Genomic DNA, 15,699 nt, shown 5'->3' with positions numbered 1-15,699 from the left:
CACTGTATCATACACAGATGGCTTTAAATAATCTCTGCCGCTGTTAGCATCACTGATTTCTGTAATAATTCTGCACTCAGCTCTTTTGAAATGGTCGTGGATTACGGTCTCCTACAGTTAAACCACTACAGGGTCACAATATGGGAAACAAAATCAACAGTTTGGGAATGTATATATGTTCATGCTTCAGAGTACTGTCCGATTTCTTACCAGTAAGGAATAACAACTGACTGCCTTAATGACAGCAAACGGCAGCAAATCTTCCTGATGAATGCTGGAAACTGGGATCAGACCAGTAAGATTCCTTATCTCTCATTTAACCAGTTCTGTATTTCTGTAGCCCAGGAAATTCTGCCACTTCTAATGCTGCGTCTTAAAATATCCTTAGACCTTCACTTTTAATGTTAGCAGTTAGCTCTCACTTTGAGCTCCTTTATGAAAAAAAACATCAACTCTGACTTCAAATTTGTTTAGATTCTCCCATTTTTTGTGTTCTTATAATGCCATTCTCCTTTTACAGGCACATTTCAGAAACAAGGGAAGAATAACTGGTTCACACAACAGTATCTTTGGCTGTTTTAACTATAAAGATCAAAAGTTCAATTTGAGACTTTATTTCAAGGGACAGTCTTAAGAAATACTGACCTTTTTCCCTACAGCACATCAGGCCATGCCAGCTTTACTCATGCGTTCTGGCCTGAGAAGAAAAATTCACAATCCTTCTAAACTCAGTACATCTGCCTGTAGAACTACATACACATATCGTAATTCTAGATCAGATTTCATAGAATATTCCACATGAAACAAATACAATTTTACTACGCCACAGTAATGCTGATGTCATGCTGGTGCACACTAAGGTACTCCAACATTTTTTTGTGTTTTAATTTGCAATGCTGTTTATCCCCAATTAGAATTCAGCGCTTCAGTGAGAAAGTCAAGTAAGCGTACTAACAGCAGATTACTTAGTTCATAGTTCATACTTCTAACAGATGACTTTTAAGACCTTCTTACTGCTAGTATGCCATGTGACTGCTGGACAGCTGGCAGCTTTTCAAATTGGTCTCATTTAAGGTGTTTCATACCAGAAAAGAACCCTAATTCTAGCAATATGTGAGCAATAATTATGGGGAGATGCCTGCCCATTTCCAGGCATTTCAGTAGCATGCAAGATTACAATACCCAAACTGAAAAAAATAATTAAGTTCACAAAACTGCCTTGTCATGTTTAAGTAAAAAATGTTAAGAATTCCTTGTGTATAACAAAGTAAGATAAAACTGAAGGACAAACCTTTCTCAATTTTAAATTAACAGTTCTGAAAACTTGCATGACCTCTCTTGACCTCTCCAGCAGAGCATGCAGTCTAGAGATCAATTTATCCCAGCAAACTGTCTTGTAGCTTCAGTTCATGTTTCCCCTTTCTGTTAAGTCATATCCCTTAATTTGTATCATTTTGCAAGCTTTGATCATATTTACTGTAGAGTCTAACACACATCCTTTACAGTTTCATCAGTTAAATCCCAGGAAATGTGTAGTAAAAACAAATGTCTTTCTTGTTCAGTTTGATTTCAGTGTATGCACATTATCTGTAAGGAGATGCCAAGCCAGCCCGAATAGCTTGTATACATCTCTAGTGTATTAATTTGAGCAGAGACTTAAGGCTGCACACTTTCTTGCTGAAAATTTTCCCTGCCTTATGCTAGCTTTATATGTGTTTTCAGCTTCAACACCAGTTTCAAGCAAAGTGAGTTGCTCTTTTGTGGATTTTTGAAACCTTGGAGATTGTTTGGGATACTAATAAGTTCTTTCTACTTGCCACTAATCTCTAGTTCTTGAAATAGCAATGACCTTCAGAGAGCTCTTTTTACTGACCTGTACCGAGAAAGGCTAGATCAGGCAGTCATTCAAGTTATGAATGACTAAAATTCCCTTATTCTGTTTTTATATATATATATTAGGGTGAAAGTAAAGAAAAGAAATTGGAAGGGAAGTAGCAAAAATCATGAATTCAACAACAGAAAAGTAAACATAGAACGGTGTGGGAACTGCTGGGCTATCCCAATGCACTAAAAGCAGGATTTGTTTTACTGTGTTATTTCTAGGACTTACACACACACACACACTTTCTGGGGTGGGGGGTGGAGGTGGAGGGTAAATCATTGACTTTAATGCCAAGACTCAGACAGGAGGTGTTCTGTGGCAAAACTGTGTTTATTTTACTGCAAAAATCTTTACCGGACATCCAGGGAGGTGGGATGCTATTTATGGGCTCTGATAGGGGATATACATTTATTTTTGAGAGAGTAACAAAACCTTAAACAAATCTCATTTACCATAAGGTTGTACAACTCCACTGATTAGTTACACAAAAGAAACACAAAGATACTGCAGGGAGGGATGTATATCTGCATATCACATACTCAAAAAGCAATTTAAAAAAAAAAAAAAAGAAAAAAGAAACTGAAAATGAAAAAACAACCAGCAATTCAGGAACAGTCAGGAAATGTGCTGAGAAAAATATACAAAGCAGCACTTGTCCAAGATGGAAGATGACCTATCTATTTCACATTCAGTAAGACTGACCCAATAACTAGGCTAGAAATAGTCAATGTTTATCCAGCTTGCTCTTAATTGCCCTTTCTGGAATCCCCCAAACCAGAGACTATTTAAGAATTTAAATCTTGCCTCTGCCGATCTGAAGTATTGTGTAGGGTTCTTTACATTAAAATATTCTGAGAGAATTAAAGCTAATTAATGATCTACTTCCTTGGCCAGGAAGGTATTTCAGTAAATGTGTCAACACACAATTCCTTGTATAGGAACAACAAACCTGTAGGTCTAAAGCAGAATGACTATTTTGGTGTCTTGAAGTAAAAAAAAAAAATTATCTGAATTTATTTCTCCTCCATTTTGCCCATTAAGAAAGTTCCAAACTTTCACTGTACTTACTGATATACACGAAAGAGACAAACTTCAGATCAGATAAACATAAAAGTACATTACCACAGGGAAAAAGAGCTAACTGTTTCTGTAAAATTCTCAGCAATTTAAGTAATTGATAACAAAACCCAAGAATTTGTATTACTTTACCGCTACAAAAATCTGTATCCAGAAAATACTCACAAAGCTTGTTAAATAACTTACCTTCTTCATGTACTCCGTGACTGGGTTCTGTTGCAAAAATTCAGTACTTTCTCGTGTATAAAATCTCTCTGTGTCAGCAAGAAACTGAGATTCAAAGGATTCTTTATAGACAGTTAGTGTAGGTCCTTTTGCAAATGCATCATCTTCATTCAGCCCCAGCTCCACTACAAAAAAAAGAGCAAGTAATGACAAAATTGTCTTTTATGAAGTGGTCACTTGCAAATGAACAGGTACCCTTCATAGTCTTAACTTACATGAAGTTAATCAATTGGGACAGTATCAGCACCGCTTTTTAAAAGTTTTTAAAAGTATACATTTACTTTGCATTTAAAAAATAAGCAGCATAAGACATTACTCACGTAAACTGCACTTTCTGATACTTCACTAAATGGGTGACAGGATTCAGAAAACTTCACTATTCCAAAGGCTAGTTTAAATTCCCCTTCTATCTTTTGCTCTTAAGAGTTCCAAAATACATGCAATTACCTTTTTATTAATGACACTGGTCATTAATCTGCATGACAAAACTCTCAATTTCATGCAAATAGGAAAAAACAATCCCCCTACACTTTGTCAACTCCTATGCTTCCCCCTTCCAGATTTGCTCCTAAATAACTGATTTGTAAACAATAAACACTTGTCTATCAGTTGCTCTTTCAAGCTTTACAAAGATGATATAATCAACTGTAATTGTGTCCAGTGTCTCTACAAATATGAAGTTAAACAATATATAACTATTTATTTTACTGTAAAAATCTTTACTGGACATCCAAGGAGGTGGGATGCTACCTCTGGGCTCTGATAGGGGATATATATTTATTTTTAAGAGAGTAATAAAACCTTAAACAAATCTCATTTACCATAAGATTGTACAACTCCACTGATCAGCCTTGTATTGATAGTTTCACCATTTCTTTCCTTTTCAATCAACTTCAACACAGCATTTGTTACCTTAGGAAACAGGGATTAAAAGTCAAGCACAGAGAAAACGGTAGCTCAAGCACAGTATTTAATCAGAAATATATTCTTATGTTCCAGACAAGTCAAGCCCCTTGAGAACAAAACTTAAGGACACCTCAACATATAAAATTCCTACAGACATCACAGACTATGCTACACCTTGAAGTTCTACAACGTAATTACAGTCTGCTTACTGGTGAGCTGTAAAAAGGTATGAAAGTGCTTGGTTGTTTGGGATTTTTTTGTTTTGTTTTTGATTTTAAATTCAAAAAGCACCTTCTAAACCAAGTTTCTGTTTGTTTTATAACTGAAATACAAGAAAACTGCAGTAAGAGCTGAACTAACTGCCTGTACTTTACACAAACAAAGCTATCAGCTTATGCTGATAAATAATGTGTTGCAACTATTGTCCCTCTAAACTGAAATCTAGCTAGTATTTTCATAATATGATACAGTCTTTTCATCATGAAGTACTGGTAAGTAAGAGTTAAATCCACATACATAAATATAATTTTGTCTTGTGATGGAACGTCTTGTTTTTCATCATGTTGATTCACTAATTAAAAGTATTTGGTTGACGTGAATCTCCCAGGCGTTGGTGTAAATGTAACAACTCACAGTAATGCTACAAGAGACCAAACCCCAGGCCTGTGACTACCTGTGCTCACCCAACCTGACTCTGAAACCTGCGGACCTGGCTGTTGGCCTGTACTCCTGCCTAGCCTGCGAACAGCTGAAGTTGTTACTTGTTTTAAGATGAGCCCCCTTAGCTTTTTTTTTAAAAAAAAAGAGCCACGGGTCCTCTCAGCAAAGAGGTAACAGAGCAGTCTTGGTATCAAGGTTCAACCACACCCAGAGACAAAGTACTTATCTTTTCACATCACAAAGGAGAAGCCGAAGGCTCCCTTTTATTTTCTGGGCCTGTCCCTGCCCCCATCCTCCAAATTCTCCTTGGAACAGTTACTAACAATATAGAAAATCAACCTTATAAAATAACACTATAGTTTAACATATATATATATATACCTGCTTATTTAATGGCCTGAATAAGCAGTCTCTCCAGGTCACCAAGGCAAGCTAGAAGCAAAGGAAGGGAAATAAAAGACGGAATAAAGAAAAGATATACATATACACACACACACACATGCAGGATAACCCCTTCAGGAAAGCTGATAAAAGTATACTAAATAGCCAGATTTTTTTAAATTACTGTATTTTGGTACACACATTTCTCATGCAACAAGACTGTTTCACAGTAAAATTACCATTTGCTTTATTGCTATCTCTGCCCCTTCCTGACAGTGATCCACAGCCAACTCTGAAAACTGACAAACTCTGCAACTTTGACAACACACAACCTTTTTAGTGATTTTCAGGCTGACACAATCCCTTAGGATTAGGCTAGTGAAGTTAAGCAGGAGGGAAGTAAGGATACCAACTGCTTTTCTACCATATGCAAAGTTATTTTAATGAAGCAGTAAAATAACACACCACAGCCAGGACAATGATCATCCTTTAAAAAAGAAGTGCTTTTAGTTATCTGAGATACAGATCTTCTGCTATGTTCTTCCCTTGTTTACATAATTTCACATTACAAAAAAATTATCAAGATCACATATCAATCTTCCAGAACGGTACCAAAATAACTTCTATTACAAACCAAATGTTGACTGAATCTTAGCAGCTTGGATGCTAAAAAATTTGTAGAGCTGTATTGAAGTCAACAGAAAAAAAATGCAATTTACTGCTCCATTCTGTATTTGAAATGACTGAATTCTAAGTGAAACAACAAGGCCACCCTGATGCACACAGATAACGGTATAAGCAGCAATATTCAGAACCAGCCAACCCCTGACAATCTAATACCGGTAGTCCCAGTATGTACAAGGCAGACTGAACATCTCACAGGTTCAGACCCGTGGAATTTTTACAAATATACTGGGATGGGAGTGGGGAAAGAGGGTAGCTTTCCACTTTGCCCACTTCTTCAAAACTTCTGTGAACTTCCTACAAGTTTCAAGGAGCAATCTGCAGGATGATAATGCAAATGTGACAGATGGAACGGATAAATCACTCACTTCAAAAAGCTACTTACTGAATAAATTTCATATATTCCTTTACGACCTTCATCGCACTCACGACGAACCCAATGTCGATTGAGGTAGGCACATATCCCATTCAATACTTTGCTTGAAAACCTATAATCTTCCCACTGTTGAGTGTAGAATTTCAGCACACTCTCATCCATCAAATCCTCACCATCCTGAAATAATAAGTTTGTCAGTACTGTTGGGTAATTTTAAGGTACCACCAAGATACGTAAGGTTGTACAAATAGTGTAATAAATCTATACTATGAATATATATATAGGAAACATAGGGCTAAGACATTTCCTTCTGCATTAATAAAGTCCAAGGCCAGTATGAGATTTAGAAATTAAGACACTGGTAAAAAAAGTGCATAGCACAGACAAAGCTCCAGAAGACATTCTGGTCCCTCCTGCGGGAGGGAGCAAGATGGCACCACGTTAGAAACACCGACACTGAAAAGCACGCTAGGTGAAACATACCAGTACAATAGTAAAGCATTCAAAGTGACAAATCTTTCCAAACTGGAACACTACAGCCTGAATGGACGAGGGAATAAAAACAGGCATGCATTCCAGGTAAGACCTCAGCTACTTCTAAGCAGCTTCAGAAATTAATTACACAATAGACTTGGAAAGACACCAAAAATTCTTTTATTATTGCTCAGAACTAAAATCCCAAAAGTTCCCAGCATGATTCCTTTCAAAAAATAACTAGGAGCCACTCTCCTACAAAGCAGCCCAACATCAAGCTGTAGTAGTAGTTTATTTATTAAATTAAATTAACGGCTGCCGCCACCAGGCATTTTCAACATTACCAGCGACCATTTTATTTTCAGCATCACTAATACGCTGGCCAATGGGTTAGAAATTTCAGCTGTTCTTGTTCAAGATACAGAACAGCTTAAGATGGCATATAACATTACTGCTATAAAACACAGGACTGCCATTTTGCCTTGAAGAGGAAAAGCAGCTCACAGGTACACTTAGCACCTGACCGATGCCCAAGGTAAAGCCTACAACACATTTTAATGGCTAATAGAGACCAAAGCAAATTTTAGCGTCATTCAATTTACTTCCAGTGGCTGCATACACCTCTAGGTTTGCTGATACAAGCTCTTCTCAACCCACATTACTGCTACAAATGCAGACTGATCTGATGTGCCATCTTACCTTAAGGAGATTTGTCAAGTAGTTCTTCAGAAATTCTTTTAGCCGTTTGTACAATTCCAAGCCAACAAACTGAGCACCTCCGGGTGTCTGGCCCTTTTTCGATTTAGAAGGAGGTACTCCAGCTCCCCGTGCTTGATTAGACTGGTGTACACTAGTACAGTAGTTATAAACATGACTGACGGGAAAGTTAAGGAATACGTATGTGCCAGCATGAGACGTTAAAAAATACAATGAAAACCAATGTTAATTTCAATAAGCTCTTTTTATATGACTGTAAATTACTTAAACATAATACATTACAAGATGCATTAGCCCACATAAAATCAAACCAAAGCTCAGAAAATTAAGTAATTTTCAGCAGAATTATCTGCAACAGAAATGCATCTGACTGCTGAGTGCACTGCAAATACTGAGACCAACATTTACTTAACACAACGACCAAGAAAACAAAGCAATGGAACTTGCTAATAAAGGTTTTTTTCAAGGTTTAAATGTTATTTATTTGTTGTATTATATTGGCCTTCTACAAATACATAAGCTTTCATTCAAACAGGAAGAAATTTCAACACTAGCCTCAAGCAACGTTCAGTAGTTGAAAACACAGAGGATAACATTTTTGCATTCTTTTGAAGACAATCCTTTGTAAAGATCTGGCCATTTAACACTGGCAGATGGGACAAACCTAGAAAGCAGTAACGGCGAGAGACACACACACACACTCAAACGCACACTGTAAGATGAGATTCACCAAAACCCAGTTTTCAGCTATAAGTACAAACCCAACATTTAAGCATGTCGTAGTAATGATTTTTCCTCTCATACTAATACAGCCTGGAAGACTTGCTGCAACTGTTAACATTTCATGAAAACATTCTGTCTTCTGATCTAAAACATTCATATATATTCAGAATTCTTCCAAACTAATAAGTGGAAGTCACATTGCTCAAAACACTTCAAATAAGAAAGCATCCTGAAAGAAACTGCACTCCACAAACAAAGAAAAACTAGCTTGGCAGCACTCAAATTCAGCTTGATGAGGACTCAGATTGACAACAAAAATTACCCTAATTACACAACAAATGATCAGCCAACAAGAGTGAAGCTTCTGAGCACTCACCTTTCTACTGATAGTAGAGGGCAAGCTTTTCAGTCACATCCCTTGTTAGAGAACATCACATTAAGCAATCCAGAAGGTCTAATTTGGTTTTAACTAATAGGCAAAGCTTTAACTACTAGACAGGCTTCCTCCACAGTATGCCATGTATTAGGAAATTAATATGTTGCTGAGATTTGCCTTTTATCTTTCCCTTCAGAAAGGCCAGCACAATATAATGGAAGACATCAGCACAATTAAATACCAAGGGAATTATAAACCCCAAATGTATGATGCATTACAGTCGTCATGAACAGACTTGCTTCTAGTATTTAAACTTTACAGCTCAAGCAGAAAAATCTCTTAAAATATCCAGTTAACTCCCTTGCAATTACTTTAAAAAGATCTTCACAGACAAATCATATCCTTAAACCCAGTTTAAGGGCCAGAGCATCTTGCAAGCCACCAGGAACAAAACTCAGATCTTTGCATCAAACTGAAAGGAAAGCCTGCTTACGGTCTATACTCTTGTACTTCTTCAGAAAGTCACTGTGTTCAGTCCAAGAGAGTCATACTCGTTGCCTGAGATTAACCCTTTTTGAAAACATAGAGCACATGTTTATTTCTTACTTGTTACCTCATCCAGGTGCCAAATAACTGGATTTCCCATGGTATCAACCAATAACATAAAACCTTCATTTGAGCTTAGCAACTGACCTTCTATCAGCCTCTTATCTCTATCAGCCACTTATTTCCTGGACATTAATGATTTCTTCCAGCTCCTAGTCAATTGTTTGTTCAACTTTCCTGGCACTGTTGCTACTTCTACCATCTATGCTTTGATTTCAGAATTCCCTGTTCAAGTGAGGAATGCCACACAACATTAACACTTTTTCTCTAGATATGCAACTTACTTCCCTTTCACATACAAGAAAAGCAGGGTTTATGTCACTGTTTAACTTTACAATAGTTAATATAAGGTCCTCTGAATTGTGTATGGGAAGTCTCTCCATCACGATTCAAGGACTTTAGGGCTGATTCAGAAATACCCAGTTGACAGTCTTGCCTCCTTCCCCTAACTCCTATCCCAAGTGGCTTTAAGCAAGCCTAAAAATACAAGGACTGCCCAGATGATGGGTAACTCTTGCAGTTTTTGTGAATACTGCTTGATGAAAATATTCTTTCTGTTCTTCTCCAAGAATAATCACAACAGCCTTCAGAGAAATAGAAGACCAAGGTTAGAAGACACAAGCCTTTTTCTAACCCCATACATTTTACTATTAAACCCAGAATTCCTTGTAAAGTAAACACTGAAAGAAACAGAGGCCTTTTGCCCCTGCCTGACAGCAGTCAGCTCAGAGCTGGAAGAAAAATATACCAGTAATACCCATATAACTGTTACTTTGGCTGGAGTCTTGCTAGCCAAAGTGTGTAAGACAGCATTTTTTAAAGGCTCTAGTTTAGTTGTTCTATGCAAAACAAGTTTGCCTATGCAGAAGGCAGCTTGCAAGTGCAAATAACTCTTTGACATATTATACATGAAAGAATGCTCTCTCACACTTTGTTTACAATCTGTGTCCCCATCTGCTAAAGCCAACCACTGACAGAAAGACTGACATATTCAAAACAAAATCAGTCTCATGCTGCTTGCAACGAACTACATGACAGTCCATCTCAGAATCACAAGGGGAACGCTATGAAAAGAATTCTTGGTTGCAGAAAGCAAACAAATCCCCTCCACTGCTTTGTATGCTGGAAGTCATATACATATCCAAACAGCTATTAGGGAACGTTTCTGTGGGTGTTTGCACAATTGTGCATAGCAATTCGCATACTATAACAAGCAGTGAAGTTAATTCCTCAATAGAATAGTTTGCACTGCAGTGAAGCTGTGCTGCTCCCCAAGCTTCTGGCTGCTGAACTTCAGATTTAGCCCAGCGAACAGACAAACCATCTACAGGAGGCACATATCAACATCAATCTCCTCTAACTTCTACACCTTCCTTACCGTAAAGGAGAAATTACATTTACGTATTCAAATTAAAATTTGAGGTATAAAGCTTATATATTGATTCAGCATTGTGCTGTTTAAGATGAATTAAAAAAAAAAAATCTTTCTTGAAACTTTATTCTCTGAAACTCTTCAAAAAGGGATACAAGAAGCAGCCGAAGACTAATTACTTTGACCACCTTTGTCTTCAACATAATTTACACTATGTGACAACCTTGACTCAGTTTCTACAGTGCAAAGGGAAAAAACCAGTAATTCCCATTTTGCCACACCGTAATGAATCCATGGCCTTGGAGGAGATCCTGACACACAACTGGTTTTCCAGTATAATGGGAGTTCATGCAGGCAACTGGTGATGTGACTAGGGAAGTGACGGCCACCACAACTAAGTGTTGTCACTGTTCCCAGGTCCTTTGCTAAGGATATCTGAATTTCTCTGTCCACAAGGCAGAAGTGAAACAGGCTTTCAGAGTGCTGCATATACTTTTTCAGCAAGTACGCCCTCAAAATACAAGCTTGAGCACACCAGTCACCTCTAATCTACTCTCCACCCCAGAAAGTACCAAAATACTCCATACAGCATTTTTTTTCCCCTCCAAAAGCAACTGCAAACAGAAATTAAGCGAGACAAGTATCAGTTCTGCAATTCAACACACAACAGGAAAACACTCAGATTTTACACTGACGGGTACAAATTACTCAGTTTCACATGAGTCTCCTGATCTTAAATTTTTTAATAAAGAAAACAGTTCTGCTGAGGTATTAACTGATTCCCCTTTCAGCAGCACAGCTAGGTGCCCACAGTTTTTCCATTTTGCTACAAAAAATTAACATACTACACCAAGTCTGTATGAGGAACAGGTATGTAAAATTAAAAGGAACTGAAAGAGAAGCAGAATTTAATACAATGTAGCACAAAACCATAGGGCAGAGAGAAATGACAACAAAGCTTTTGAGAAGCAGGAAGCACATCAAAACAGCTGAACAACTCCCTAACCAGATCTTTTCTCTCATTACTTCTAGTCTCTTTATAATAAAAGATCCGTCTTAGGCATAAATTTGCTATTGCAGATCTTACTCAGTAATTAACTCTCTCTTAAGTGCTCTGTCACTTCAACAGCTGGCCTACAGGAACAAAGTGAGATTAGTTCCACTTTTGTCAAAAATCTGTATTTCCTAGATTACACCAAAGCATGCAAGAACAACATATAGAAATTTACTGAAAATACTGACAGGAAAACTGCTAGGAAGGATCATGGAAGTTTTGTACTCTTGTAAAACCACTTCTAATACAAACAATACAGCCTTACCATATTTACTAAAGAACAGCTTTACATATTTTCTTCAAAATTATTAAAAACACTTCAACTCCTGTTGAAATTCAGAAGATTAGGCTGTGCAAACCTCACAAAACCTCAGGCACGCCGCTATAGAAGTGGACATGCCTATGTGACTTTAACATTTCATAAGCTAAACAGATGAAGGAATTTTGCACAAGTTTTTGAAATTATAAGGTTGCCAAAAAGAAGTAACAAGTGGTTTAAACACCCACTTCAGCTTTGCTAGGAGCAGCAGTAAAACAAAAACCCCCGAACCCTTCACTCCTTTCAGGGAGGTATCAGCAAGAGCCTATTTTAAGTATATTCAGTTTGTCATCCAGTAAGGAAGGGTTACCTCGACAAAGCAATTCAGAGAAAATGAAAACCCCAAAATTAAGACCTTGTCCCCAGCCCCACACACTCTCCATTTGTCTTTCAATACACTTTATCCTAAGATCAATTACACATGTAAGTCTTTAGATTAGATAAAATTGCACGGTTAACCCATCACCATTTTAGTGGGGGAAGGACTGAGGCAGAGACTGAAGGAGCTATTGCAGCAGCAGCCACACAGCTGCTATGAAAATCCAGCCATAACTGAGCTCAGACACGTTTCTACAAGTCTGAGATGGGAGAAACTTCCAGCAAAAGCTATCTGAAGACCAACAGGTAACTTCTTGTTTTCCTCTTCCTAGCATAAACTCCAAAGAACCACAGAGAAGCACTGAGTTACAAGGAAAAAAACAAATTTTCAGAGCCAAACACATATACACAGCATACAGTCTTTATGCTGGGAAGTATAAGAACTACTATAACTAAGGTTGCTTTAAAGTTTAAATTTCTTTGCATTGACAGAGGTTGGTTTTGTATAGAATACTCTTGGTTACTATAAAAAGCAAGTAGAACAGCAAGCAATCACGGTGGCAAAGAACATTAAAAAAGGAACCAATCATACTAATATAAACATTCTGCACTTCTTTCAAATGGAAGCAATGATTTTTATAAATATACACCAAACCATACAATTATATCTACCTTTCCACACAAGGAAAAGTGTATTACGTACCCTTCGAAGACGTAAACAAATACATTTACTTCTACCTTTGCACTCCACACAAACACTACATGGCACATGGGAAACACTATGAAATACATTGAATATAAGCAGGATTAATACTAGCAGACAGCGGAGGCTACTTTCATGTGTTCAGAGCAACCTTAAGCAACTGGACTTGAAAGTGAAAGATGGCTTAGAGTGACAGAACCTCAAGAGAAAGTGGAACAGTTTCTGAGGTTTAAAAAATGCATGCCCTAACACCCCATTATCTTTTCTGTACAGGAAAAGCATAATAATCTGTTCGGGGGCCGTGTGTGTACAAAGACCAAAAAGCCAAAAAAACCATACCATGCTGCCTAGTAACAACAGATTCATGGGATTGGAAAATAGAAGATTCTCAGAGTTTTAATATACATCTGCTAAGCTAAAATCCTACTAAAAAACAGGAATTCCAGTGAAAGCCACTAGGACAAGGACTGCAGTAGAAGCAACTTTTACAACTACAGAAGACCGTGGCAAATGGATGCCAAGAGAAAGGCTTCATGGTTTCCCTTGAGTAACATATACTACTGGTGCTGAATCTACCCACGGGCAGAAAAATGTTCAATGTATTTATACATTCTATTTTATGAACAGAAAAATTATCCCCAGTCATCTGGTATTTTTAAATGTAAGCATACTACTCTTAATTATTTAATGTTTAACACAGTCTTTCCTTTACCACTTGCTAATATCTGAGGGAAAAAAATCCCAGATTATAAAACTGATTACAGTAACCTTTTGTGATTTATACTTACTTATATTTATCAATGGATAATCAGTAATTATCACTTCATTAAAATCAGTTAACAAAATTTAATCACAATAAGAAAATTCAAAAACAAAGGAAAGATTTTTCATAAAACAATGAAATGTGACAGAACAACCTAACCTTACTTTAAAATACTTTAAACAATTGAAAATAATTACTGTGGCTAATAAGGGAACAATAATATAAGAAACATTTGCAGAATCCAATTTACAGGTGTAAGATGAACAAATTTTAAGTCATAGCAAATTCGGTCATTTGACTTCAAAGTTTCACATAATAGCTATAGAATAGCTAATGCCAAACACAACTACTGAAATGTACTCTAGGAACTGTTGACATTTATGTACACAACATTAGAAAGATTTCGAAAGCCAATCTGGACGTTGCAGATGCACATTTTAGTAAAACCACCACAACTTCCATAGTACTGTATAATCTTTTTATCAATTAAAAGATCTTCATGTAGATAAAAACCTTATTTGTTATAAATTAACGGTACTTGGAACCTTTAAACAGTCTTATTTTTCCCAATTTAATTTTCATTAAATATCAGAACTGTACAAAAAGGTTCCTCTGTTCAGTATGAGCACAAGAGAACTACGCTGTCTAAAAAAATTCCTTAAGAATGCTTCTCATATTATGTTTTGTAAATCAAGACAGTGAAAGCCTGAGATTATGCTGTAAAAAAGTCATTTTGACATTTCAAATAAAAAAGTACACACGTATGAAATAAAAGTCCACCACTAAGCCTTCCACTGACCCATCATATCTGGAAACTGAGAAGTTGATGTGTGCTTGGAGGAAGAGTAACAATTTCAGAAATTAATTCAGCTTTTTGTGTAAGCCACTATTATGCTAGTTTAATATAGCGCAGGGAAGTTTAACTGTAGTCTAGTAGCTGATCTGAGAACCTGCTTAAGATACATAAAACAAGAGTAACAAAATCCTTTAATTCTTTCCACTGCAGAGTTTAAATCCAAATGTATGTAAATCCCAATTCATCCTCTCACACCACGAGGCCTGAGGAAAATAAACTGCAGACTCACCATACAATTACTCTGAAAACCAGGCATCACCTTCTGCCAAAACCAGAAAACCAGCACAAGATGCACAAATATTTTATCATTGCCAAATGGAGTGTAAGTAGAGGTGGCCGTAAAGACAAGTGACTTACAGCAATATGAATATGTTGAGTAAAAATAATTCTAGTAAAGGAAGTTATAGATCTTCCACCAACAATTCAAAACAGAAGCCCACAACTTCAGTTTAATGGAAGCACAGTTCTCTCAGACGGATTAACTAGCAGTTTCCTTCAAGCAGACTAAATGCCACATAGAGATATTTTGCATACATTGATACTACAATTTCATTAGTCCTTGACTAATTGCAACCAACAGGGTTCCTTTTTTGTTGCTGCAGAACAGTGGCTTGAACTTTTTTCCCTTTGCATAAAGCAGAAAGAATTACTTCTGAGTGACCCCCCCCTCAGATGCAATGTACCCAAACTTGCTGTGGTCCTCCCGAGTTCCAGGAGTGACTCTTGGGTGACTTTATCACTGCTGTAACGCTGACTTTTACAACCTAGTCCTGTGGCTAACAGTCTCCAAACTAATTGCTATCAAAGGAAAAACAGAGTAAAAAGGCCTTTGCCTCACGATATTAGTAATGCTGTTAGGTCTGCTGTTCCTAAAAATCTAGTTAATCTTACCATTTCTCTTTTCTGCATGAGGTCAATTCTTGGCATGTAATTCTATGCTAACTTGCAATACAGCCTGTCACAAGATGTTAGTTACTATTGCAGGAGCTACTAAGCTCTCTCCAGTACTATAAATTACTTAATATCTGGGTAAGGGACAGAAAAGCATCCAGATTTCATTTTCAATAATCTCACACATGGGAAAAACAAAACCAAACAAAAAACCACCAAACTACACAACAACAAAACAGTGTCACCATCCACAACAAACAACTAAAGCAATTCTGTTTCTACATGGAAGTTGTAAATTCTCAACAGGAAGCACAAAGAACATACCTCAGAAAGCAA

The 15,699-nt window shown here is 37.0% G+C and overlaps 1 protein-coding gene across 1 annotated transcript in view; it reads right to left on the bottom strand.

The window, feature by feature from the left end:
- CUL1 (cullin 1) overlaps window positions 1-15,699 on the bottom strand; it is a 55,216-nt gene that overhangs the window by 19,139 nt on the left and 20,378 nt on the right. Inside the window, exons 3-7 of the mRNA XM_055710232.1 lie at window positions 7,365-7,539; window positions 6,201-6,368; window positions 5,132-5,182; window positions 4,006-4,096; window positions 3,146-3,309 (exon numbers count right to left, since the gene is read on the bottom strand). Coding sequence (XP_055566207.1) covers window positions 3,146-3,309; window positions 4,006-4,096; window positions 5,132-5,182; window positions 6,201-6,368; window positions 7,365-7,539 — 649 coding nt within the window. The remainder of the gene's footprint in view (window positions 1-3,145; window positions 3,310-4,005; window positions 4,097-5,131; window positions 5,183-6,200; window positions 6,369-7,364; window positions 7,540-15,699) is intronic.

Source organism: Falco cherrug, chromosome 4, assembly GCF_023634085.1.
Source record: "Falco cherrug isolate bFalChe1 chromosome 4, bFalChe1.pri, whole genome shotgun sequence".
Taxonomy (NCBI): domain Eukaryota; kingdom Metazoa; phylum Chordata; class Aves; order Falconiformes; family Falconidae; genus Falco; species Falco cherrug.
The sequence above is the reverse complement of the archived record's forward strand: the minus strand, read 5'-3'. Positions and strand labels throughout refer to the sequence as shown.